Source organism: Propithecus coquereli, unplaced genomic scaffold, assembly GCF_000956105.1.
Source record: "Propithecus coquereli isolate 6110/MARCELLA unplaced genomic scaffold, Pcoq_1.0 Scaffold228, whole genome shotgun sequence".
NCBI classification, from domain to species: Eukaryota; Metazoa; Chordata; class Mammalia; order Primates; family Indriidae; genus Propithecus; species Propithecus coquereli.
Window position 1 is genome coordinate 695,260 of NW_012147819.1, and position 26,738 is coordinate 721,997.

At 43.0% G+C, this 26,738-nt stretch overlaps 1 protein-coding gene across 2 annotated transcripts in view; it reads right to left on the bottom strand.

The window, feature by feature from the left end:
• The window catches only part of TMEM154 (transmembrane protein 154), a 61,369-nt gene that overhangs the window by 11,668 nt on the left and 22,963 nt on the right, over positions 1–26,738 (bottom strand). The window contains exons 2-6 of one of the 2 annotated variants that reach the window (XM_012645232.1): positions 12,691–12,951; positions 12,562–12,600; positions 5,135–5,162; positions 3,883–3,968; positions 1,727–1,784 (exon numbers count right to left, since the gene is read on the bottom strand). In XM_012645232.1, coding sequence (XP_012500686.1) covers positions 1,727–1,784; positions 3,883–3,968; positions 5,135–5,162; positions 12,562–12,600; positions 12,691–12,951 — 472 coding nt within the window. The remainder of the gene's footprint in view (positions 1–1,726; positions 1,785–3,882; positions 3,969–5,134; positions 5,163–12,561; positions 12,601–12,690; positions 12,952–26,738) is intronic. The other variant, XM_012645233.1, reaches the window with a different exon arrangement.

Here is a 26,738-nt window from a genome sequence, read left to right on the forward strand (position 1 = left end):
GATTCTCCTGCCTCAGCCTCCTGAGTAGCTGGAACTTCAGGTGTGCACCACTGCGTCCAGCTAATTTTTTAAATTTCTTTGTAGAGACGGGATCTTGCTATGTTGCCCAGGATGGTCTCGAACTCCTGGCTTCAAGTGATTCTCCCACCTCCGCCTTCCAAAGTGCTGGGATTACAGGCATGAGCCACTGCACCTGGCCTCCAAAAATATGATTTTTAAGAAGCTTTCACAACCATACAGTTCTGTCATGTTAAGCTTCTTCCGTGTTGGCAACAATTTGAAAGAGCAAGAGGCAGGTATGGAAAAACCACTGACCTTCCCCATCATGTGAAGGTGCTCGTCAGTGATAGAGTAATCACATGCTTATGGAGTTTTGGTGGTGATCTGAGCCCTATACTGGACATATGCACTGGCTCATGTTCAGGTAAGGTAAAAAATACGGGGCAACTATTCCTTTGTAATACTGGCATTTTTTTTCTCTTTCACCTGCTTCTTAATATCCAGACTCTCTTTAAATAGGATAGAATCTTTTCTGAACCAGCGATGAATCTTAACACATAAATTCTTAGAGCTGTAACATTGACTTCAGTCTACAATAAGGTGTAGACTTTGGTATCAAAGTTGAGGTTTGCCTGAGTAAGATCATGGTAGCAGGATGCAGAGAGATGTGTAGGTTGGTGAATTTTTAGGCAAGGTTTAGGGAGAAGATGCAGAAAAAGGTCCAAAGACAAACACCTGACTGCCCTAATCACTACCTAAGTTTTCCCTTGCAATGCTCAGGGCTCAGGGACTGCCCAGTGACAAGTGACTGCACTCCAAAAGCATTTCAGATGACTGGCACAAGACCTCCGGTTAACACAGAGGGAGAGTGTTTATCCTGCCCCAAAGGTTTAGCCTACGTGTTCCAACAAAAGTATAACATCTCAGGCACAGGCTCAAGTTCTCTGCTCTCCGGCCATCCGTGGGTGATCCCTACCAACAGCTTGGTACCCCAAGATTGCAGCAGTGCTCTACAGAGCAACTCCCTGACCTGCTGAATCATCCCTTTTCCTAAGAGCACATCCCTTGTCCTGACCAAACAATTCTCCGATCAAAAACACCCCAAACACAGTCATTTCTGTCCTCACAAAAGATAATATAATTCAAATGAGGGCGTGGACTGCTAAACTACACCCAAACCCTGATGCACTAAAATTTTCTGTTGAGCAGAGCCACCTTGTGGTGAAATGGAGCGTTTTTAAAAAATTCTCATTTAATTTGTCTCACGTTAACAGTCAAATCCAGGTGGGTCGGTTCTCTTTGTCTGCTTTTTAAAAATGTTCATTTTACTCACTCGAGTTTCCAATTAGCCACTTTAAGACTGTCCACTCCATCTGTTTTCCTTACCAAACATCTATTTATCCAAGGTAAACAAACCTACGGTTTGTCATAATTGGAAAGTTTTATGACTAAAACAGAAGTTGACTCGACAGTGTCTCTACAGAAGGGCAAGAAAATGTCAATGCTAATTGATTGCTAAAGAGAAAGAGCTGCTAGGATATTGACTTTGCAGTCTCTGTGTTCTACAATTCTCACTTCCTTTTCTCCACATTACCACACTCACCCATGCAAATTGCCACATAAAATGTACAGGCACAGAGAAAGCCAAAAGTGCTCCACGGTGGTTTCCAATCCCCCTCCCACCAAATATTTAATACATATAATCTGTGGGAAAAACTAGAAGTACCTTGGGTTGTGGTTTGATTCCTTCTCTTCCTTCAAAGTAGGTAAACATTCACAGTCGGCTAGGGCAGAATAAAAGCAAACTCACTATTAGTCACTGAAATTCTATTTTCTATCCGCAAAACTGGCACAGTAGAGCATTGCATCTCCCTGATCTGTGTGGTTACGTGTGCGAAATGGCCTCACCAGGGAGTCCTAGCAGTTAAAAGATTAATGATGGCAAGGCTCTTGAAATGGAAAAAGCACTAATAACACAGATACGAGACTTCAGCATGCCTCTGCCCCTGTTGGAAAGGGTGCAATTTATCACTGCTTGGCGATTCAGTCCCTGCAGCGCCTCAGTGTTCCAAAAGCTGGAATTCATGTTTCAGGATAGACGCTGGAATAAGATCCTAATGTGTCTGCAGAAAGACTTTAGTCAGACTGCACAGAAGAGAAGAAGTAGGCAGGTGGGACACAACCAGTCTTCTTAAAGTCATCAGAGTTCTCTTGTATTACACCACTGATTATTTGTAAGGGGAAAAAATCTTTAGATGTATCACCTAGGTGTCAAAATGACTCAGCTTTAGTTAGTGAATAGAAATGCCTTTTTCCAGTTTTCTGGTTTTAGTCATGATAGGATTATGATTTTTGTATTGCACAAAATCTCAGGCCCAAAAGGAAATACAACAACATGACATTATGTTGTTATATTTCCAGTCTTTGGGTGGTAAAATGGTTTTTTTTTTCTTTCTACAAATTTTTTTCTGCATTTTCCAAATTTTACTATGTATATTACTTTTACAAACTAAAAAATAATAAAATAAGACTATTTTAAGGACTATCTCAGTGACTAATCCCTATCTTCAAATACCTTACAGAGGCATTCTTCCCTCAATATGAAAAACTGTTAGAAATTATACAAGTTCGTTGAGTGGTTCTAACTTTTTTGAAAGCTTATCTTGATAAGCCTCTGGTAGCAATAATTCTAATAAGAAATCTTTGGGTTGAGAAGTCTATTGTAGAGTGTTGAATCTGACAGACCCCAGGGTATATTCTTAAGATAAATGTTAAAAATGCAAATAATATGGTAAAATAAATAGTGGATTTTATTAATTTAATCTAAGCATTCAAAATAATTTATTAAAGAAAAAACAGCTGCCATCATTTTAAAATCCAATTATTGATTTAACGGAAAGTAAGGAACATATACCACCGTTACTGCCTGATATCAAGTAGAGATTAAGTTTTAAGGGAGTACTTATATTACCATTTATATAAGTGATGTCCAGTGAAACTTTCTATATTGATGGAAATGTTCTAGATTCACACTGTCCAATATAGTAGCCATCGGCTCTTAAGCACTCAAAATATGACTACAAAAACTAAATTTTTAATTTTAATAGCTACATTTGGCTAGTATCTATTGTACTGGACAGTACAGATCTATGTAAACTACATTTGATAAAGTTTTTTTTTATTTTGAGACAGAGTCTCACTGTGTTGCCCAGGCTAGAGTGCCAAGGCGTCATCCTAGCTCACAGCAACCTCAAACTCCTGGGCTCAAGCGATCCTACTGCCTCAGCCTCCCGAGTAGCTGGGACTACAGGCATGCACCACCATGCCCGGCTAATTTTTTCTATATATTTTTAGTTGTCCAATTAATTTCTTTCTATTTTTAGTAGAGACGGGGTCTCGCTCTTGCTCAGGCTGGTTTCGAACTCCTGAGCTCAAACAATCCGCCCGCCTCGGCCTCCCAGAGAGCTAGGATTACAGGCGTGAGCCACCGCGCCCGGCCTACATTTGATAAAGTTTTATATCCATATACAGTTTAAAATTATAGATCTCTAAATTCTATAATATATAAAGTGCTGCCAGAAGCTAACTTTTTCCGGATAATTTGGTTTCAGAGATTTCCTTGCTTGAAAAAAAGACCATTTTCTGCTGGAAAAAGACCATTTCAACAACTTGTACGGAAATAAAAGCAAGTGGCAACAACTGATGCAATAATTCAAGTGAATATTTAAGGACTGTCAGACCCAAGTTTATTATCTCCATGCACCAGATCTAACGTGGGACTGGGCTCTGTCACATTCCAAGATTTACTGAGTTATTTATAAAGCTGTTGCAGCCTTCTGTTACTAGAGAGGAATGGAACAACAAGTTTAGGTAACTACATACCATTTCTACTCATGCTGTTCATCCATTTATCAAGCTCTTCCATTTCTATTTCCATAACAGAGGGCGTGTCTTCTTCAAAAATGGGGCTAGCAATAGGGAGCAAAAAGCTTATTGAAAAAAATGTGTAATGTGCCCAATTTCAAGGAACTCGATTCATTGTCTTATGCACTGTCTTAGCCTGGGGGTTTGCACTATTCCGGAGTATCAAACTCTAACAGGAAGAAGGCTGACACGAAGACAAAATCCACATCTATCACGGCCCCAAAGTGGAGGGCCTAGCCAGTGGGTTAAAAGGGGAACCCAGGGGACCGACGACTCCCCTGAGGGTGCAAAGTCAAGCCTGCAAGGCTTCTACTGTGAGGCTCCTCCGGGCGTTGCCACATTGAGTGTTTTAGCCTTGCTTAATTTCACTTCCCTTTCCTTGGGGTTTTTGATCAGTGCCGCACCGTCAACAGGCTACTTTTATCACCTCTCCCTTCAAGTCCCAGGCTTTTCTCTCTTGGATAAGCGGAGCCGTTGGCTTACAGAAATCCACTGTCCTCTCCGGCCGGAGCTCAGAGCCCGCAGTTGGGGGACAGAAGCTCCCGGCGGCCACTGAGGATGCGGCTGGGGGAGGAGGGGCCACCCGCCCTGAACAGCAGCGCGGGCGGTACTCCGGGCAGAGGAAACCAGCGAAGTTTCTAAACTAGCTGGGCTGCCGCGAGGGTGGTGGGGGGTTGCATCATCCCCAGCTTCCACGCTTCTAGGTGGAATCTTGCTTCTGTCTGTCTCTGTTTCTGCCCCTGTCTCTCTCTCCATCCCTCCCTCCCTGCCCGCCCCGGTGGTTCTGGCTGCGGGAACTTCACGCTTCTACCAAGGCTCTCCTCCCGGAATACCAGCTCAAGGATCTTCCCTGGTGGTAACATTTTTAATCAGAATAAATGAACCGATGTCCTTGAGATACACCCAGGGTCAGAATATTTAACTACTATGCACTTGGAACTGGTAGCAGTCAGAAGATTCCTTTCAGGACAGAGGACGCGAAAGAAAGCAGATCCCACGCTCTCCTGCGCCCATATCGCGCGCTGGGTGGGGTTTGGGGACTGGGCGCGCCCTCCCTTGGGCCGCTAGGACCGTCTCCCCAGCAGGAAGGCGGCAGAGCCCCGCAGGGTGTCCAAACAAGAGCGCCTGAGGAAGGCAGAGGGCTCTCTAATCCCCGCCTCACCCTCTTACCCACACCGGAGCTGGACTGGGGGCAGCGGGGAAGACTTACACTTTCAGGTTCTCACTTCCCAGATCATCTAAAAGGGAATACACAGAAAGGTTGTGTTAGCTTGGTTCGTTAGGAACAGCTAATTAACCTCCAAGTCAAACAAGTGCAGACTGCCATGTTGAGGTGGGGTCCTAATTTGTGTGAAATGTTTTCTTTTAGGTGTGGCTGGTCCTCTGAGCGTACTCACTTCAGATCGGATGTTCATCCTTCTTTATTTTTTGTATCCACATCAAGAGGAAAACAGTAATAAGGGAAAGAAAGGCTTGCCCTTCGGCACCCTTCTGTAAAATGTCCCAGTTCAAAAGGTTGCAGCTTCATCTCCTCTGACACCCCGTGCTGAACACCATGACACTCTGCCTTTGTCCTGGATTGGAGGTGGGCTACTCCATCGAGGGTTCCCCTTGGAACTTTCCTTTTACGCATGCTCTTTGAATGGCTGGCTCTCTCACATCCTCAGGGACCCACTGTTTCCTCAGGGAGGCCTCTCTGCTAGCTAAAGCAGGACTCTGCTAGCTAAAGCCTTCCCTACTGTTCCTGGCTCAGCACCTTGCTTTCTGCCGTCATAGTGCTGGTCACAATTCCTCATTGATCAGTTCATCTGTTTGATCCTTTGTTGTCTGTTTCTCCCACTAGACCGTTGGTCCAAAAGGGCAGGGAATGTTTGTCTTATGCATTGTGGTTTCCCTCTAGCTCTGATCCAGCTAGCAATATTTAACACCTACTCAGTATTTATTGAATAAATGAGTAGGTCTCAATCTTGATTGTCCAGCACCGTGGTTAAATTCGTGTCCAATCTTTTAGACTTAGCGTTATCACAATAGTGAAATGTCCAACAAGCTTGCTTTTCGTTGCTGTTGATTGAAATGAGAGCCGTGGTTTACAAAATGGCTCTAACGCAGATCAGACTCCAGATGAACACGTGGCAAGAACTGGAGTCTGATGCCCCAGCCGGAGCCCTGTTTCGTTTGGCAGGATGACCAGCACACCCAGAGAAATGAGGCAATGATGTCAAGTGAGTGGATAGCATTGGCCCACTCTACCTTTTATGATGTGAAGACTACTAGAAAGCAAACCACTTTGTAGAGGTCTACCAAATAAATACACGTTCCTGCTCCTTGGCAATCAGAGGCCTCCTTTTGTTGGGCCTGTAGAAATGCAGGTCCCAGCGTGGGAACACAACCAGCAGGCACCTGGAACTAAGTCTCTGGCAGCAGTGAACTGCCATAATTTCCTGTGGGTTGGCAAGCTTGAATGGCATTGCTAATCCAGGAAAGCTGGGCACAGATGTAAGTTTCATGCCATCGCTGCTTGCCTTCGAGGGGCTGTAGGTTATGTCCTGGCCTCCAGTAGGAATCCAAAGCTTCCTGCAGAGGCCTGAGCCTCAGAAACTCAGATTGGGGAAAGAATTTCTTCATCTTATATTTTATACATATATACATTTTTTAATCTAAAATCTAAAGGCTATTTCCTTAAGGGCTTTTATGATAAATAAAGCCCCTACATAATTGAATGTCCCTACAGGTGACTCATAAAGATCCCCCCATTTTGTCACTCCCTCCCCCTCCCTCTCCCTTTTCCCCTGCTTTATAACTCCCCACTAATTTCTCAGAGAACAAGTGGCTCCACAGCCCCACTGTTGTGGGCATGGATTTATCTTTATAATCTGGGTTCCCCACAGGCCTCGTGGTGAGCAAAAGCTAGCCTGCATGCAGATGATGGAAAAGTTTAAAAACCCATTACAAAAGTGCTTCAGATGCACCAAATGTGAAGCCCCTGTAATCAGTATTAAAACAGAGCAAAAAGCCTTCTGTGGCCTCATCTTCCCTGCTCCATGGCCATTACCCCCGCCCCGGCCGCCATGGCAACAGGAAAACATCTGGGAGAGCACAGACGAGCAGAGCACTAAACGAGAAGGGAGACCAATTACTTGTCCTCAGCAATCAGGCCCTACCCGCTCCACTCCACCTGGCCTCTGTCTCTTTATTAATAGCCACCTACTCTTTGCAACCAGGAGGCAAATGCAGCTCTTATACCGCATCCCCACCTCCCGTTCCATTTTCCCTCCTGCAATCCTTCCATTTCGTCTCCTCCTACCCACTTTGTCCTCCTCGTTCAGTTCCTACATTACACCCACTTAGCCTGATGATATCCCACTCCCAGATCCTGTCCTCTGCGCGTTTGATGGTGGGATTGTCCGAGTGGGGAATACGGGAGGGCAGGAGCAGCAGGAGCCTCTGGCTTCCTTATCTTGTTTGCCTGCTGAGCAGTGAGCAAGAGAGAGCATCTCTTTCCAGGAGATTTACTGAGCAAGCCCGGCATCAGGCAGCCACAGCCTGTTTAAAGTGGTGGTTTACTGCCAGCTGTTTTCCCTGCACCTCTTTCAGAGAGATCCAGCCCATCAAGACACTGCAAATTTAATGCCTGGAGGTCTAGGAAGAATGATAGCTGAACATCAAGTTACTACACAATGTTTTCTTTTTCCTGGACACGAAATAGACAGGCCCAAAGAAAAAGAGTCATTTCCGATCAGATGAAGTGTTCTTTTCGGAAAGTGTTGGCCAAGTCCGCCCCAGCTGTCGAATTTACAGACTTTACTTCCTGGTTTAGAATAATCTATCGGGCTCTATCCACGTGGCAAAAGAAACAGTACATCTATTCCTAACGTTCTGAGGGACCATGGTGTGTGTGGGGATCCATGCCCTCCCACAAAGCATCCCTTCAAGAACTTTCTAAGCAAAATGCTGGTCTGACCCACTATGACAGTTTCATTTTTCCAGCAAAAAAAATCATATTTAAATCAAATTTTTGTAATTTAAATATTCTGCTTTTATTAACTTTTAGTATTTAGTTTGTCTGAAGAGATATTCATCTTTTAAGCAGTTAATGATTGTGTCTCTGTTAAAGGAGTGGCTGGTAAAAGAATAAATTCAAACAAAGCTCTTTGTATCAAAAAATTTAGTGATAAGTAATTGTTTTGAAATTGTAAGTTTTCTATGTTGTGTTATCTTAAAGCAAGGCATATTTAAACTAAAAACAACGTGCCAGTCTGTAGCAAGGATAATGTGCAAATTTTTTTTTGCCTCTGAGAGTAGGTGATCTTTAAAAAACATTCTAACATTCTTTTATTAACTCATTTATTCAAGAAACATGTGTTGGGCAGGAGTCGTGTTAGATAAAGGGACATAAATAATAAGCTAGCACACACTTAGCTCTTACGATATGCCAGGTACTATTGTTTCTAAGTGCAATATTTATATAAGTTTACTTAATTCTCACAACTCTATAAGGTAGGTATTAAATTTGCCCATTTTACAGATGAGGAAACTAAATCAGAGAGGTCATAGAACTAGGAAGTGCCAAAGCCAGCCAAGCACAGTATGTGTTTCCAGAGTCAGCACTCTCAACTTCAATATCACCCTGTCAAATGAGCTAAATAAGAGTTCTTGGTTCTCTTAAGAGAAGGTAACCTAGTAGGAAAGAAAGACCAAAAAAAAAAAAAAAAAAAGACAGGTCACCAATTTATGATGTAAATACCATGAACCATAAGTTTGAACAAAGTGCTCTGAGAGCACAGAAGAGGTAATGATTAGTTTTGCCTGGGGAGGGATCACTCAAGGTTTTGTAAAAACTTTAGAACTGGGCCCTGAAGAATGGGGTGGCAGTTTGCCAAGCAGACAAAAAGGAAAATCCAGAAAGAAGGAATAGTGTCAACCAGGTATGGAGGTGTCCTGAGAGTCAAGCCATGCTCTGGGAACGGCAAATACTTCAAGGATAGTGTAGAATGCACAGGCCATGTCTGAGGATGAGGCCAGATCTCGTTTGTAAATGGCTTTTGAACTATGACACTCTCACAGTACGTCCAATGAAAAATCACTTTCTGTATTTAGAGCCTAAGAGCATGAGCATTTGTGTGGACAGCCCCCATCCCTGGACTCCATCAGGTAAGACAGGCTGTGGGGGCTATGGTTTAGAGCAGGAAATTCGCACTTTCCTTGAGTTTAAAAAAAATGAAATCCAGGCAGCTCTGTTTGCTTTTGCTTTTTCTTAACCTTACAAATAAGTCCCTATATGACCACTGTTTTTAGGTCACCCTGAAATCCCAAGCAGTGGGGAAATAAGTGTATTTCCTATTTCCTTGGAATCTATTACATGAGCCCCTGCCATGAAAGGAGATACACCCCAGGGCTTCTTCCCCAGCTCACATTTGCCTGTCTGCTGGCTACGACAGGTTCCCCTGGTGCAGGGACAGTGAATGGGACGTGTGGACCAAGAGCATGACCTCAAAGCCAGAGGTGCTCTGCTTAGTGGGTATGAGGGACATAGAGTGTGTTGTGTATATGTGTATGAATAGATATATTATTAGAGAAGTTCTTATCCCTTTGGTAATTTTTAGAACGACTTTAAAGGCTTCAACTTAAAAATCTAATCAGAGTGATTTTTTTTTACCAACACAAGTACCCAAGTTTGCTTTAGATCTAGAACTACCCTGAAACCTAGTATGTGATCTTCTAGAATCGAAACAGAATACTCTCAGAGTGTCTCTGACCTAGGGAGTTTTCTATCAAATTGGTTTTCAGATTGATGTTAGTAATCCGTAGGCAGTTGTTGGATTTCATGATAAAAGCATAGCTTCAATGAGAGCAAGAGCAATGCTTCACCTAGGCCTCTTCAAGGTCAAATTGGGACATGGGCTAGGGAAGAAAATAAAATCTGTGACAGAAATATAGATGAAAGAATCCTTTTCTGTGGTGATGGCCCCAAGGTCTGCCACCTACCTGTCCCTAACCCTACTCTGAACCACTGCTCTACCAGCCCTACCCTTTCCTCCTTCAATGGGAAATGCTACACTGGCTTGTTGGCCAAGGTTATGCAGGGCCTTCATCTGATAAGGTACAAAGATGGCAGCAGTATACGGACACACCTTGGAGAGATGGCAGGTTAGGTTCCAGATCACCGCAGCAAAGTGAATATTGAAACAAAGCAAGTCACACCAATTTGCTGGTTTCCCAGTACATATAAAAGTTACGTTTACATTATACTATAGTCTACTCAGTGTGCAACATTACATCTAAAATATGTACATACCTTAATTAAAATACTTTATTGCTAACAAATGCTAATAATCACCTGACCCTTCAGCAAGATGTAATCTTTTTGCTGGTGGAGGGTCTTGTGTTGGTGTTGATGGCTGCTGGCTGATCAAGAAGGTGGTTGCTGAAAGTTGGAGTGGCTGTGGGAGTTTCTTAAAATAAGACAACAATGAAATTTGCTACATCTGTTGACTCTTCCTTTCACGAAAGATTTCTCTGTAGCATGAGATGCTGTTGGATGCTCTTTTGAAATTGGAATCAGTCCGCTCAAATTCTGCTGCTGCTTTATTAACTAAGTTTATATAATATCCTAAATCTTTTGCTGTCATTTTAACAATGTTCACAGCATCTTCACCAGGAGTAGATTCCATCTCAAGAAACCACTTTTTTTGCTCCTCCATAAGAAGCAACACCTCAGCCGTTCAAGTTTTATCATGAAATTCCAGCAATTCAGTCACCTCTTCAGGCTCCACATCTAATTCTAGTGCTCTTGCTATTTCCACCACATCTGCAGTGACTTCCTCCACTGAAGTCTCGAACACCTCAAAGTCATCCACGAGGGTTCGAATCAACTTCTTCCAAACTTCTGTTAACATTGATATTTTGACCTTCTCCCATGAATCCCAAATGTTCTTAATGGCATCTGGAATGGTGAATCCTTCCAGAAGGTTTTCAATTGACTTTGCCCAGATACATCTGAGGAATCGCTCTCTGTGGCAGCTACAGCCTTACAAAATGTATTTCTTAAATAATAAGACTTGAAAGTCAAAATTACTCCTTGATCCATGGGTTGCAGAATGGATTTGTGTTAGCAGGCATGAAAACAACATTTATCCCCTTGTACATCTCCATCAGAGCTCTTGGTTGACCAGGTGCATTGTCAATGAGCAGTAACATTTTGAAAGGAATATTTTTTTACTGAGCAGTAGGTCTCAATGATGGGCTTAAAAATATCCAGTAAACTATGCTATAAACAGATGTGCTGTTATCCAGGCTCTGTTGTTCCATTTACAGAGCACAGGGAGAGTAGATTTAGCATAATCCTTCAGGACCCTAGAATTTTTAGAATGCTAAGTGAGCATTGGCTTTAACTTAAAGTCACCAGCTACATTAGCCCCTAACACGGGAGTCAGCCTGTCTTTTGAAGCTTTGAAGCTAGGCATCGACTTCTCCTCTCTAGCTAGGAAAGGCATCTTTTTCCAACAGAAGGCTGTTTTGTTTACATTAAAAATATGCTGTTTAGTGCAGCCACCTTCATCAATTACCTCAGCTAGATCTTCTGGATAACTTGCTGCAACTTCTATATCAGTATTTATTGCTTCACCATATACTTTTATGTTATGAAGATGGATTTTTTTCCTTAAACCTCATGAACCAACCTCTGCTAGCTTCCAACTTTTCTTCTGCAGCTTCCTCACCTCTCTCAGCCTTTAGAGAATTGAGAAGACTTAGGTCTTGCTCTGGATTAGGCTTTGGCTTAAGGGAATGTTGTGGCTGGTTCGATCTCCTATCCAGACTAAAACTTTCTTCACATCAGCAATAACATCGTTTTGCTTCTTATCATTTGTGGGTTCACTGGACTAGCACTTTTCATTTCCTTCAAGAACTTTTCCCCTGAATTCACAACTTGGCTGACTGTTTGGGGCAAGAGGCCTAGCTTTCATCCTATCTTGGCTTTCAACACGCCTTTGTTGTTGAGCTTAATCATTTCTAGCTTTTAATTTAAAGTGAGAGATGTGTGACTCTTCCTTTCACTTGAACACTTAGAAGCCATTGTGGGGTTATTAATTGGCCTGATTTCAATAATGTTGTGTCTCAGGACTAAGAGAGGCCTGAGGAGAGGGAGAGAGATGGAAGAAGGGCTGGTTGGTGGGGTTTGTGGTGCTCCAAAACAATTATAAGAGTGACACCAAAGATCACTGATCACAGATCATGATAATAGATATAATAATAAGGAAAAAGTTTGTGAGACTTATTGTGAGAATTACCAAATTCTCAACACAGAGATATGAAGTGAGCACATGCTGTTGGAAAAATGGCACCAATAGATTTGGTCAACACAGGGTTGCCACAAAACTTCAATTTGTGTAAAACACAGTATCTGCTAAGCACAAAAAGGAAAATGAGATATGCCTATATTTTAAATTTCAATGTAGGCTAAAAACATTCTTTTTTTAAAAAAAATAAAGGAATATGGCATTATTAGCCTCTGGAAAGCTTTATTAAAATATATCATTTATGACTTACTATATTTTATATAGCCCTTGTTGCTTAACTTTAAAATATCTCAGCTCCTTCTCCAATCCCATCCCCAATCATAAGCAGAATAATACTTACATGTCTGTAAAGCACTCTGAGATCCTTGGCTAGAAGGCTCTGTGTAGAAGCAAAAAGTATTTTGTGTTATTGATTGTTCATTAACACACAAAGCAATTGTCTGCAAATGGGAATATATCAAATATTTACCTTTTTTAGTTTTTTTTCTTTTATAGTATGCTGCAAAGAGTACCATTGATAAAATTAGGAGGACCAATAAAATTGATGGGATCACAACCATTAATATAAGATCTAACTGAATCGCATCCTCAGCGATGTTGGTGGAATTCGTATCTGCAGTTAATGCTTCTGTGGTCACTGCAGCAATCGTGCTTGAAATTGTCTCTCCATCTTGTCTTTCAACTGGCCAGGGTGTGTCTCCTGAGAGTTCTTCTGATAACTCAGAATCACCTGTGGGAATAGGCACAAAATTGAGATTGCCATGGAGACAAAGCTAGTATGTTATGTTTCTAATGATTTTTAAATGTATTCCAGATAGCTTCAGTGATAAACGTGATCCACTCACTATATTTGGCCCTCCAATTCCATGCATACAGAGCATTGATTTAACAAATGCAGCTCAAGCTGGGAGTATGCTGAACGTGGAATCAGAGCCCAGAGACAAACCTTGCACAAAGAAAGGCAGTTTAGCCTTGACCAGACATTTTCATGCTTAAGTAAAAGACATCAGGAAGCGTTTTCGTGTCAATGAGATCTCCCAATCCAAGTTATGTGGTATTCCAGGACATCTCCTATAGGGTATCATAATATCTTAATAAAATTTCTGAATAAATTTACATTTGCATTTACTGAAACTTAAGTACATATCAAATAACACTTTTAGATGTAAAGAAATGCACTCTGTGTCCTAATATTTTTTTAAAAAGTTTACCTATCAATGGAAAAGAATTCTTTGAAATCAGAGTGACTACTCAGATTTCAGTGTAAAGTCTCACATTCTACACGGGAACTGAGTCTGCCTCTAAGATTACCTGACAGGAACCCTCCTGGATTCTAAATGAAAATGCAATACATATCTCATTGATAAAGTGAAATTCTCAAGGGGAAGCTCTCTTAGAGACTAAGGAAACTGCAATGTTTAAATTTATTTATTACAATGCATCTGTAGAGCTTTTCCTATTATCAAGCTATAAATAACTTTATTCTATTTGAACCTGAGAGTATGTTGAAAAACCATCCCGTGGCTCCCCATGGGATGGAAAAGGATTGCTGATGTGATGACAATTCACCTGGCTGCGTGGTGGTCACGGTAAGGTAAGCCGAAGTTTTTTGTCCTATTATGGTACAATATTGCCTACCTCTCAGAGAGGGCCCACTGAGGAAAATATATAAGCTTAGGCTACAGAAAACATATCAAATGAGATAATTTATATGAAAGTTCCTTCTAAGACGAAAGGTGCTATGCAAATAGCTAATTTGGCTGCTTTTAATCATACTCTGCAGTACAGTTTAGACAATGACTCCATAGAATGACCAAACAGAACATAACAGAGCCAACTCAATAGTTTATCCATGTTCATAAATTGCATGACAATGGAGTCCTCTGATTTGGGTTGAAACAATAAAAATGTTTGGCCATTGTTATGAACTGAATGTTTGTGTTTCCCTCAAATTCATATGTTGAAGGCCTTATCCCCAATGCGATGGTCTTAGGAGGTGGAGTCTGTGGGAGATAATCAGGTTTAGATGAGATCATAAGAATGGAACCCCAAGATGGAATTAGTGCCCTTATAAGAAGAGAAAGAGACCAGAGTGTGCGCGCATGCGCTCTCTCTCTCTCTCTCTCTCTCTCTGCCATGTGTGGATACAGTGAGAAGACACCAAATCTTCCAGCACCTTCGTCTTGAACAGTCCACCTGATCTTAAACTTCACAGCCAACAGAAATAAATATCTGTTGATTAAACCACCCAGTCTGTGGTGTTTTGTAACGGCAGCTGAGCTAAGACAGTCCCAATATAATTTTTTTGATTATATAGATACACATTTCAGTGTCCCACACCAGGGAATCCATTTGATAATCACTTTGGTAAATGCTACCCCAAACCATCAGAATCAATTACAAACTGCAGAGTAAACTCACTGATGTTCCTCTCACATATATGCCAGAAGCAGGATAAAAACAATCTAGCAATTTTTTAAGAGAAGAGCCTTTCAGATGGCTGACTAGATGCATCTGGCACTTGCCTCTTCCACAAAGAACCAAAAAAGCAAGTAGAAAATCACACTCTGGGCCAGACAAGGTGGCTCACGCCTGTAATCCTAGCACTCTGGGAGGCGGAAGCGGGAAGATTGCTTGAGGTCAGGACTGTGAGACCAGCCTGAGCAAAAGCGAGACTCCATCTCTACAAAAAATAGAAAAATTAGCCGGGTGTGGTGGCATGCACCTGTAGTCCCAGCTACTCGGGAGGCTGAGGCAGGAGGATCGCTTGAGCCCAGGAGTTTGAGGTTACAGTGAGCTATGATGACACCACTGCACTCTCGCCGGGGTGACAATGTGAGACTCTGTCTTGAAAAAAGAAAATCACACTCTGAATAGATTATCTGGGAGAGAACACTGGAATTCAACAGAAAAGTGACAGGGAACACCTCAGGCAAGGAGACAGAGGGAAGCGAGGCAGCCTGCTCGGCCAGGATCCACTGGGAACATGGAAAGACTCCCCAGTGCAGGGAAATGGTGAGAGACTCATGGTCACATCCCTAACATGGACTCCTGCATCCTAGCCCAGGGAGAGCCCATGAACCCTCACAGGCCTGAGACTAACAAAGCGAGCTGCCTGGAGACCCGGCAATGGCATTGCTCTGGAGAGGGAGCTCATGCTGGGTCCCACAAATCCGCAAGCCCTAAGCAGCTACAGCATGGTGCCATTTTGAGAGCCCAGCCCCCACCAGACTGCATCCTGCCCTGGGGCCCTACAGCCGGTCCATCTCCACACCCCTGAAATCCTCTACCCACAGCCACCTCCAGTGCTTTCTTTGTGAAAGAGGCAAGTGCCAGATGCATCTAGTCAGCCATCGGAAAGCCCCTCCTCCAGACTCCCCCTTTTATTTCTTTTGCTTACTTCTACTTCTCTGCAGCTGTTGCTATCAATACTATTTCAGAGGCCGGGCGCAGCGGCTCACACCTGTAATCCTAACACTCTGGGAAGCTGAGGCGGGAGGATCGCTTGAGGTCAGGAGTTGAAGACTAACCTGAACAAGAGTGAGACCCTGTCCCTACTAAAAATAGAAAAAATTAGCCAGGCAACTAAAAAAATTAGAAAAAATTAGCTGGGCATGGTGGCACATGTCTGTAGTCCCAGCTACTTGGGAGGCTGAGGCAGGAGGATCGCTTGAACCCAGGAATTTGAGGTTGCTGTGAGTTAGGCTGATGCCACAGCACTCTAGCCCGGGTGACAGAGTGAGACTCTGCCTCAAAAATAAAAAACACAAAATGCTATTTCAGGCCAACCTTTTTTGAGAATTTACTAAGAACCAATCCCTGTGCTCTGCCTTTTACCTGGACTGTCTCATCTTGTCCTCACCATTTTTTCAGAAAGACACTGGGGCAAAGAGGTTGCACGACTTGCCCAAGATCACAGAGCTAATGCGTAGGGGTGAAGGTGTGACCCCAGGAGGGCTGACGGCAGAACCAGAGTTTATAACCTCAGACTGTATCTTCTTTCCAATCAGGGAGGAATGTAATACTTGTAAATCATGAAGTTTGGCCAGAAAGTGGTGAGCAAGACAGGGAACCTCATGTTCTTGTGCTTTCTGGCACAAGAGGGAAGGGAGGAAGTGGTTCCCAGAAACCTCAGCCTTTGCAGGGCTCTTGCTAAGGCTCTTCAGCCCAGATGTACTGCGAGCAAATCTGCCCAGAACGACAGGACCTTTTCGGCGCCTCTCTAAGGAAGGTGAATCAAGTTCCCAGTAGAACACTTAGCGCTCTGAGTCATCACTTGACCCATGGCCCTTGGAGAAGAGAAAATAGGAAAGGAAATACACTAGCAAGAATGGTGAGGGCATTTCGACAATCGGGAATGAAAGTGAAACAGGAAGAAGGGGACCAGATAGTCCTGGGTTGTGCATGTTTATTTTTCAGCACGATAAAATGCTGGTGACAGGTGGCCCTCGGTGGCATGGTAGAGTTAAAGAGGCCAGAAGTTCTCTCCACAGTACTCTCCTCGTACACATCCTCACCTATGTTTTCTACCTTAAGCATCATTTGCTCTCTCAGATTCTCTAGTGGTTATTTAAATAAATGAGAATCAAGGGTTCGTTCATTCTCTCTCTCTCTCTCTCTCTCTCTCTCTCCTCTCTGTTTTATTTGTCTTTACCCCGCAAGCTTCCATCTCCACAGACTCCTGTGATGACCTCTCTCATAGCCCTCCCTGCCCCAACCAACTCTAACTCCACCACAGCCTCAAAATAATGAATAACAGTAACTAGCACTCATTGAATGCTTCCTTTGTGCTAGGTCCTGGGACAAACACGAGCTCACGTGCTACCTAATTTGATCTTCACGACAACTTTATTGTCCACATTTTATGGATGAACAAACTGAGTCTCAAATGTCTTGGGGTGCAATCCTGTCATCTGTGTTGTGAAGTTCTACCAATACGTAGAGTTTTGAAGGTGCATTCCCTTAAGCATAGGGGCCAAATGACAGACGAGGGTGTGGTCGCAGCTCTGTCACCTAACAGTTGTGGGGATTTGGACAAATTATTTATCCCTTAATGACTTAATTCTTTAATCTGTACAACTAAGGCGTGATTCCCAAGGTCACATCTCTATGTTGATTCCAAAGCACTCACCATGTTTTTAATTAAAAATTTTAATAGGTAATACATACATGGTACTTAGTTCAGAAACCAAGTTTCACTGCTGCCCTTTCCCTCAGCCACTCGGTTTCCCTCCCCAGAGGTAACCACTGCTTCTGCTGCCCTCCAGAGAAACTCTGCATATACAAATATTAATATAAGTACTGTTTCCTGTTCTCTTTTTTAACCCAAATGGTAGCAAAATTTATATACTCTTCTGCTCCTTGCTTCTTTCACTTAAAATTTCACCCTGAAGATCATTCCATGATTGTATAGAGAGCTGTCTTTCCCCTATTATTTGGATATATTGTAACCTATTCCTATTGATGGAGATTTAGGTTGTTTTTTGTATGTTTCCAAGAATGCTGCAATAATCATCTCTGCTGATCCTTCGGTTTGCACAAGGGCAAGTGCATTCGACAGTGTATCTACAAGTGAGTAGAGCAGGAGAGAGTGTGGGGTGCAGGGTGGAGAGAGACAGCATCGAAGTACCCTGGGCAGTCTGATCTTAGGCAATGCCAGCCCAGTCGTCACACAGTGAGGATGGGCAGAAACTAAGTCGGGAGAGGGCTGGGCATGCACGGAGTCTGGGATATCAAAGGGAGGACAGTTGAAAAACTGGGGATCAGTTCCAAGAGATTGCACAAGGAGGAGTCAAATGTCATCAAAAGGGGAGCTGGAAAACCGGGGTGGGCCATAGAATCGGGTCAGAAACAGGAGTGGGTTACCTAGTGACAGAGGCAAGAGTGGGGAAGAAAATCACAAGTATACAAAGCCAAGGTGGAAACCAGAGGAGAGGCCAAAGGACACAAAAGCAGGGCTGTGTGTGGAGCCAGCAGAGGACAGCCGGGGTGTGGGAGGGGTGGACTTCCCCCCAAGCGATCAACTATTCCTCCCATGGCCTCAACGCAAGAGACACGGGGCCCCCTAAAACCACTGTGTGGCCTCACACCCTCTTGTGGACTGCAGCCTTTTTAAAGAAACACTTGCTAAGGCCCATGATCATCTATGATGACTTCCTGTAGGAGGCATCTTGCGCTTCTTGGGTAAAAGTGACATTTCCAACCTTAGGGGTCCAGCACCGCTATGCAGGAAGGCAGCATTCTTCTTCGGGAAACAGGTCTGGAGATGAACTCGCGGGGGCGTTTCTTGGGCTGTGTGTGCTCCAGGACTCCAGGCACACATTGTGGTGTGGTGGAAGGAAGACCATACTGGAATTCAGAAGAGCCGGGCTTGAGACTGGCTGCTGCCCTCGCTAGCCCCTTCCCTTGTCTAATCCTTCATTTCCTAAAAGCCAAAATAGTGGGCCTTCTGCTCTGCCTAGCTTATAGTATTTGTACAGAAGCAGGTGAAGCAATAACTAAAAATGCTTTAGAACCTATAAAGCGCCATGCACATGCCAGGTGTCAGCATCTTTGTTATTTTCTTCACCCACCACCTGTTCTCTTTCCTCTACCTCTGCCCTTATCTGTTTCTCTGCTATTCCTTGGGAGGTTAGTCTACCTGGTATAACTTCCTAATTTTACTGCTGTATCTTCTTATCTAAACTTGGACAAATTTCCAGGTAAAAGGTGTGGAGCCTGGGGGTAAAACTGGTGAAGCTGCAGAAGATGAAGAGGGGACACAGTGACGGTGAGGAGAGGCACGAACAAGCAAAATACCGACAAGGAGAGCAAGGGAGACGTGTCAGAAGCAGAAATGCATGGCTTTGCGCCCTGCGTGTGACCCACCTGCCGGATCACCGGGTGTGAGGGCTCACAGGCTGCAGGTGTGGCAGGAGCGCTCCCCATTGGTGGCCCGGTCACGGTCATCTCAAGTGACCCCGACACAAACTCTCCCAGGAATGCTCCCTTTTTCCATTTCCCTCTCTCTGCTCAGATAATGTCAGCATTTTAAAGAGATAATAAGAGTGGTCACGTGAGTGATGACACTAAGCTGTGACATCTCACTTCACTGTTCATCCTAAAATCCCCCAAATCACCAGATAATAAACTGCCCAGTGTGCGGAGTCACTTACAAATACTTATTGGTACCGTTCAAGCAAACATGTCTGGGACATGTCCTGGTGAGGACCCTGCGGGGAGTCCTTGTAAGTGGGACAAACGTCTGAGGTGGCCCGGCAGCCCCAGCAGGTGAGCAGCGCAGCGCCCCTCTGTCCCCCCTCCCAGCGTCCCCACTCCCAGCGTCCCCACTAAGCAGAAAGGACTCTGCTCCTTAGAAAAGCACACCCCCAGCTAACTTCTTTTTTTTTTTTTTTGAAAGTGGAACAAATGTACAACCAAGCTCTAGTTTTTTAAAGTGAGAAGAAAACAAAAGGGTAGTACACTGACTGAGAGACTGCCATGCTGCTACTACGACAGGAAACACGACAATGGTAAGACAACGCTTGTAGACGCAGGAGATCCTGAGTGTGTTGGACCTCAGACGCCCTGTTCTTTCATTTGTTAGTTGTGTAGACTCCCTGCACAGATTATTGAGATGACTTTATAAGTCAGACAATGAAATGGAAGGAAACACCTCAGGTGTCAGGCGTTCCCACTCTCCCCTGCTCTGTGGAGCAACTGGTGGATACGAATTTCAGGATGCTGGAGAAACTAAACCCATGGAGTCTGCCTGCCTTTCATTCTCCCTGCGCCTCTGTATACAGCAAAGAGCCTGATTAGTGTCAGAAGGGGGAGATAAAAACCAACCAAGAAGTCCCCCAGGCGCCGTGGCTCTTGCCTGTAATCCTAAAACTCCGGGAGACAGAGGCGGGAAGATCACTTGAGGTTAGGAGTTCAAGACCAGCCTGAGCAAGAGTAAGACCCCCCATCTCTACAAAAAATAGCCAGGTATGGTGGGTGCGCCTCTAGTCCCAGCTACTCCGGAGGCTCAGACAGGAGGATCACTTGAGCCCAGGAGTTTGAAGCTACAAAGAGCTATGATGACGCCACTGCACTCTAACCAAGGAGACAGAGTAAGACCCTGTCTCAAAAAGGAAAAAAAAAAAAAAAGAAGAAGAAGTCCTCCAGTGGTTCTCAGCCTAGGCTGTGCATAGAATCATCACTTGGGCACCCTCTCATAATCCTGATGCCCACTCCACACCCCAAAACAATTACATCAAACTATCTGGGAGTGGAATCCAGGCCTCTGTATTTTTTACAGTTCACCACATGGCTCCAGGGTGCAGTCACAGTTGGGACTCACTGCTTTAGGCCCTACCCACCTCTGGCTCTCCCCTGAGCCACCCTAAATCGTTCTCCCCTTGTGTTCCCCATGCTCCTTCTTCGTGAATTTGAGAGGATTCAGGGTCAGGGAGTTGGATGCCAAAGGCTTGTCTAGAAGCTGCCAACTCTATCACCAGAACACAGTAGCTTAAAAATCATCACTGAAGCCTTGAGCACCTGGGAGAGTCTGGCGAGGGTATATCGAGAGAGGACCGTGATGATCACACCTTGAATAAGTCTGGATAAGAGTGATGCATGCTTGAGTCTAAAACCTGCATCTCTGGAAAATCTTATTGTTGATAGAACAGCTTGGTGGTTTAAGCCAGTGGTCCTCAAACCTTAGCATGCATCAGAATCACCTAGAGGGCTTCTTAAAACACGGATTGCTGGGCACTGCTCCCAGCGTTTCTGATGTAGTAGGTTTGGGGGGCCTGGGAATTTGCATTTGTAACAAGTTGCCAGGTTGTGCTCACGCTGCTGGTCTGGGAGTCACACTGGTTTAAGTTGCCCAAACAATCTCATTTGGTTGTGTTTAATTATTAGTCACACCTGTTATTCTCCACATTTACTATGCATCAGCATCACCTGGACAGTTTTTAAGCCCCAACCAAGTACGTTATTTGCGAATCTATGGGAATGTGGCCTGGGTAACAGTATTTCTTAAAAGCTCCCCAAATAACTCTAGTAAGTATGTATGGTAGGTTGAGAACTACTGAGTTAAATCATAACTGAGTGGACTTTGTTTTAATTTGCCATTATTCATGATGACAGTCCTCATTAATTTTAAATGTGATTGGAGAACCCCACAGAGAAAGGAGCCTTTGAGAACAAAATTAATAGGGTATAGATACACCATTAAACAGTCTATCTCTTCAGTCGATCTCTTTTGAAATCGATAGTTCAGCATCTGTGGCATCTGGCTGTGATGTGGTGAGGGACAGAACAGGAATGAAAGGGGAACAAATAGCCATGCCAGACTCATCAGGACACAGCCCTGTGTCTGCGCAGAGGTGCTAACACCACGTGGACGGACGACACCACTGAAATCACTGCGCCGCCGGGACACCGTTGCTCCTGGGCTGCTCTGAAGTGCTCTGCACTTTCTTGGGTTCACTTGGTTTCAAAACGGTACTTAACTTGTTATTTATCATCTGAAATCACTGCATTCACGTTCTTGTCTACCGTCTGCGTCTTCCCCTGCTTTGTGCTATATCCCTGGCACCTGGAGCCCCATCTGCTGTGTGGCAGCCCTTTGGCACATGGCTGTTTATGGAGTTGATGACTGAAGGACACGTGGAATAGGCCAGGTGGGCCTGAGGTAAAATTGCTGGTCACATTCTCGCCACTTTTATCCAGAGTCTGATATCCTCCTCCCCCACTAATACACGCACGATATATCCCTAGTTGCAAAGAAAGAGAGGTCGAAGGTGATTTTCTCTCAAAAAGCTATTAGAATTTTTTTTTTAATGCTGGGGAATGAGAGGAATTGCCTAATACAGAGTTATGCTTCCCTAACGATCAGATTGCACGTTTATTGGTTTTTTTGGCAGGGGGAATCAGAGTGGGCCGCGTGTTTCCACCATGTAAAGGCCAGGTGGGTGAATCTATTCTCTCCGGGGAAGTGGAGGGATTGCTGTTTTCATCATAAGCTCTGTTGTTCTACGTATTGTTCAATTTTTATTAAGTGAAAACAGTCACTCATTACGTTTTTCTTGACATATTTATTTGAGGAAGATATGGCCAGAATAAATAGCTGGTTAAACAGATTCAAGGCGAAAGCACCGGATGTTAATGGTGGATATTGAGTATGGAAAGGGATTTGAGGTAAAGAAATGCCTGTATTTTTACACCCTTTTCAGCCACCAGATAACTAGAGGTGACAGTGCCTTACATTGGAAGAAAGTTAGGAAATGGTTCTTTTTGCTAATTTTGAGGAGGATTGTCTGGTAAAACACTGTCATGTGGTAGTTGGCTCTAGGCATTTACTTGCGAAGCTTCGTTATATTTTTACCTCTGTGCATTGAGAAGTATACCTGCCATTGTAATTTACAATCAGATTAAAACGTGACCTTATGGCTGGGCATGGTAGCTCACACCTGTCATTCTAGCACTCTGGGAGGCCAAGGTGGGAGGATTGCTTGAGGCCGGAGGTTCAAGACCAGCCTGAGTACGAGCAAGATCCTGCCTCTACAAAAAATAAAAAATTAGCTGAGCATGGTGGTGCACACCTGTAGTCCCAGCTACTTGGGAGTCTGAGGCAGGAGGATCGCTTGAGCCTGGGAGTTTGAGGTTGCTGTGAGCTAGGATGATGCCACTGCACTCTAGCCCAGATGACAGAGCAAGACACTGTCTTAAAAAAACCAAAACCAAAACAAACGATCCTACCACGGGGGGACCCACAATGCTCTGCTGTCTTTTTCATTTTAAACTCTTTATTTTGATGTCTTTTTTAGAGAAAGCTTACTCATATTTAGTCAGATTTGCCCAGATCATAAGGCTGTCTCTGGTTTGAAGTTACTCACTTGGAGTATGTTTGAACATCCAACTACCTTTTCATACCTTGGAATCCTATGCTAACCTGTAGTACCTGGCAGTTTAAAGAAATATATGTATTTTTATGGGACAGACTACATATATATGTTAAAACCTTAAAAAAATTCTTCATACCATTAGTGGAATAATAGACATGAAAGTGCTTTGAAATGGAAAAAAAGGGATTATTAAATGATAGTTGTGATCATTACCAAACTGAATACTTCTCTATTTTTATTATGTTTCTATCTCTCTTTTGAATAGCCAATTTCAAAATTACAATTTAGAAGAGTTACTTGAAAACAAATGCTCCTGGCCATGCCCTCTGCCTGTCTTGGTGTGTCAGCCTCGCTCTGAGGTGGGGGAGGACACACTGCCACCCCATTCCATAAATGCGGGGGGCTCTTCCGTAGGAACACCCAGGCAGCACCCTCCTTGCTCAGCTCAGCACAAGCTCAGCATTGCCAGAGAGAACAACTCTTAATGTGAGAGAGAACAACTCTTAATATGAGAGAGAAACAAACAATATGTGGTAGATGTAGAGAAACGGAAATGTTCATGATAGAGAACAGAAAAGTAGGGGAAGATGAGGGTGAGTACTTCAGGGGCCCACGTCCCCCTGCTGTGAGCTCAGGAGGCAGAAGGGGAGAGGATGTCTGCAAGCGAGTAACCAAAAGTTCCCCCTCGCAACCTGTTCTGGAGCAGAGGAGCAAGAGTGTTTGACGTTTTCTTACACGAGGCTCAAGAAGGAAAGGAGTTGCTGCAGTCTTTGAAGTGGCGTGTGAGGGGAACAAAATGGTGGGTCAGATTTTCTTAGATCGGCAAAGCCCTTAAGAGGTCCCTAAGCCTGGCTGGCTGCTGATCCTATTTTACCTTTAAAGAGAATCAATCCTGCCCCTCATCCCTGGACAGCCTATTTAGGCCTGAAGCACTTTGAATTTTAGCATCGCAACTTGAGTTACTGTTGTTGTGCTCGTCTCACTCGCTGTTTGTCAATCTCTTTTCTGCATTTATTAATACAATCTTATGATTTTCTTCCTCGTTTAGTTGTTAATGTGATTAATTACATTAATAGATTCCTTAAAGTTGATCCACTCTTGAATTCCTAGTTTTATTCTACTTAATCATCAGTATTTTTTTTTTCGGTGATGGTTTCTTGTTATTTGAATGGTTGATCTAAGACTCATTCTAAATATTCTAATGCGTAGCTGTAACCAATATGTAACCAATATATCTACGATCTTAGTGATGAACCAATATAGAGATGGTCTTTGCTTGATAATATATAATCATAATCCTAAATAAAGTTACTAGATAAAATACAGGATGCCTAATTAAATTTGAGTATCAGATAAACAATGAATAATTTTTTAGTATGAGCATGTCCCATGCAATATTTGTACAAAATACTTATACCAAATTACATAGGACATACCTATGCTAAAAAAAATTATTGCTTATCTGAAATTCACATTTAACTTGTTGTCATGTATTCTTATTTGCTAAATATGGCCATATTAATCATAAACAAAAGTAAACAAGCATAACTTGTAGAAAAGAATAAATTAATTTTTAAATTAATGAACTTAGTGTTGTCGGGGAAAAGAACCAACAATATGTCAGCAAACTTTGTCAACCTCTGGGATCCTGTTTCTCAAAATTACAATGGGGTGGGAGAGTAGGAAATAATGATAGTTTTAATTCATATAAAACATAGAAAAATTTCAAAAGCAAACTAGATTTATTGGTTCTGTTTTAAGGAAAAGAAACCAGAACGACAACAACCAGGACATGGTTCTGATTGATAACTCTCCTTTTGAATCACTTCTTTAATTACTCAGGAAATGTTTCTGTGTTGTCTTCACCAACTGAGGCAGATTTTCCCATTAGTTTCATATTACACAAATTTTATTTCTTTTTAAAGTTTTCCAATCAGCTTTTACTGGCTTGAAGTTTAGTGTCTATGGAACTTGTATTTCCTTTGTTTTCCTTTCAAAAGTCTTCCCATGTCCTTTCTGCAAATTACCATGCCACTTAATGTATATTTTTTCTGGGTCTCACCTTCCATCCATATTTTGAGAGGAAGGTAAATAAGGACATTTTCTTTGCAGCTACATAGCATTCTCTATAGGAAGATGGGGAGTGTGCAATAATTGTCTTGGTTTGAGGAGACACAAGTGAACTATTCATACATTAAAAGATTTGGAATAGTTAGTTAACATTTTGGAATAAAATTATAAAACTGAGTTAACTTAAATCACATTTAACCAAGTGTTACTATAATTTGATTTCATTATTTACATGATTATCATCTTGTCATGAATACAAGTAAATCTTGGAGTATAAGATAAATTTCATGTTATTTATTCATTCAGTTAGTACATTTTCATTGTGTGCCTATTAATGTGCCAGGCACCATTCTAAGCTCTGGAATATTAAGGCGAATGAGACCAGGCTCCTGCCTCCCGTGGAAGTGACCATTAAATAGGAACAATAGCATGCAGACCAATAATTATAATACAGATTAATAAAATCCATAATATGTTTGTGTACAGAGTCCCACAAGGACATGGCAGAGGAGGGCATTCATTGTATCTGGGGCTGGGGGATTCAGGAAATCCACACAGGGGAGTGGACCATTAAGCTGAATCCCAGTTCATCAAGCAAAGGTGGCAGAGAAAGGCATTACAGTAAACAGAAAAGCACGGTAGCCCAACGGAGCTTGACACATTCAGGTAGTTGTATCAGAGGGTGCGTGATGGGAAGTGGCCAGGGTTAGGTGGGAAAGGAAGTCAGGACCAGCTCACAAGTGATCGGGTAAAGATGCCAATGGGGTTTGGAATCTATCCCAAGAAAATAAAAAACCACTGAAGGGCCAAGTACAGGAGGAAAATGACTGCATTTTTGTTATGGAATGATCACTATGGAAGTGACGTGAAATTGGGTTGGAGGTGAGACTGGAGGCAAGGAGACTGGTTAAGAAGTTAGTGAAATAGCCAAGGTGAAAGCTAACAAGGGTCTGAACCAACAGGGAGCAGAGAATGAGATCTGCTCGGGACATGCTGGGTTTAAGGCCCCTGCGACACGTCCAAAGAGAACTGCTGATGAAAATACAGGTCTGTTAAATTGAAACTAATCGATTGACACTTATGGGCACAGGGAATCAAGGGTATCAAATGGGGGCAGAAAAGGTCAAACTTTCACTCTATGCTGACGATATGACATTATATCTAGGAAACTCCGAAGATTCAACCAAGAGACTCCTGGAATTGATAAATGAATTCAGCAAAGTCTCAGGATACAAAATCAGTGCACACAAATCAGTAGCATTCATATATACCAATAACAGTCAAGCTGAGAATCAAATCAAAGATGCAACACCTTTCACAATAGCATCAAAAAAATTAAATATTTAGGAATATATTTAACTCAGGAGGTGAGAGACCTATATAGGGAGAACTACAAAACACTGAGAAAAGAAATTGCAGAGAGGACGTAAACAGATGGAAAACCCTACCATGCTCATGGATTGGCAGAATCAATATTGTTAAAATGTCTATACTACCTAAAGTGATCTACAGAATCAATGCAATCCCTATCAAAATACCAACATTGTCTTTTGCAGATCTAGAAAAAATAATT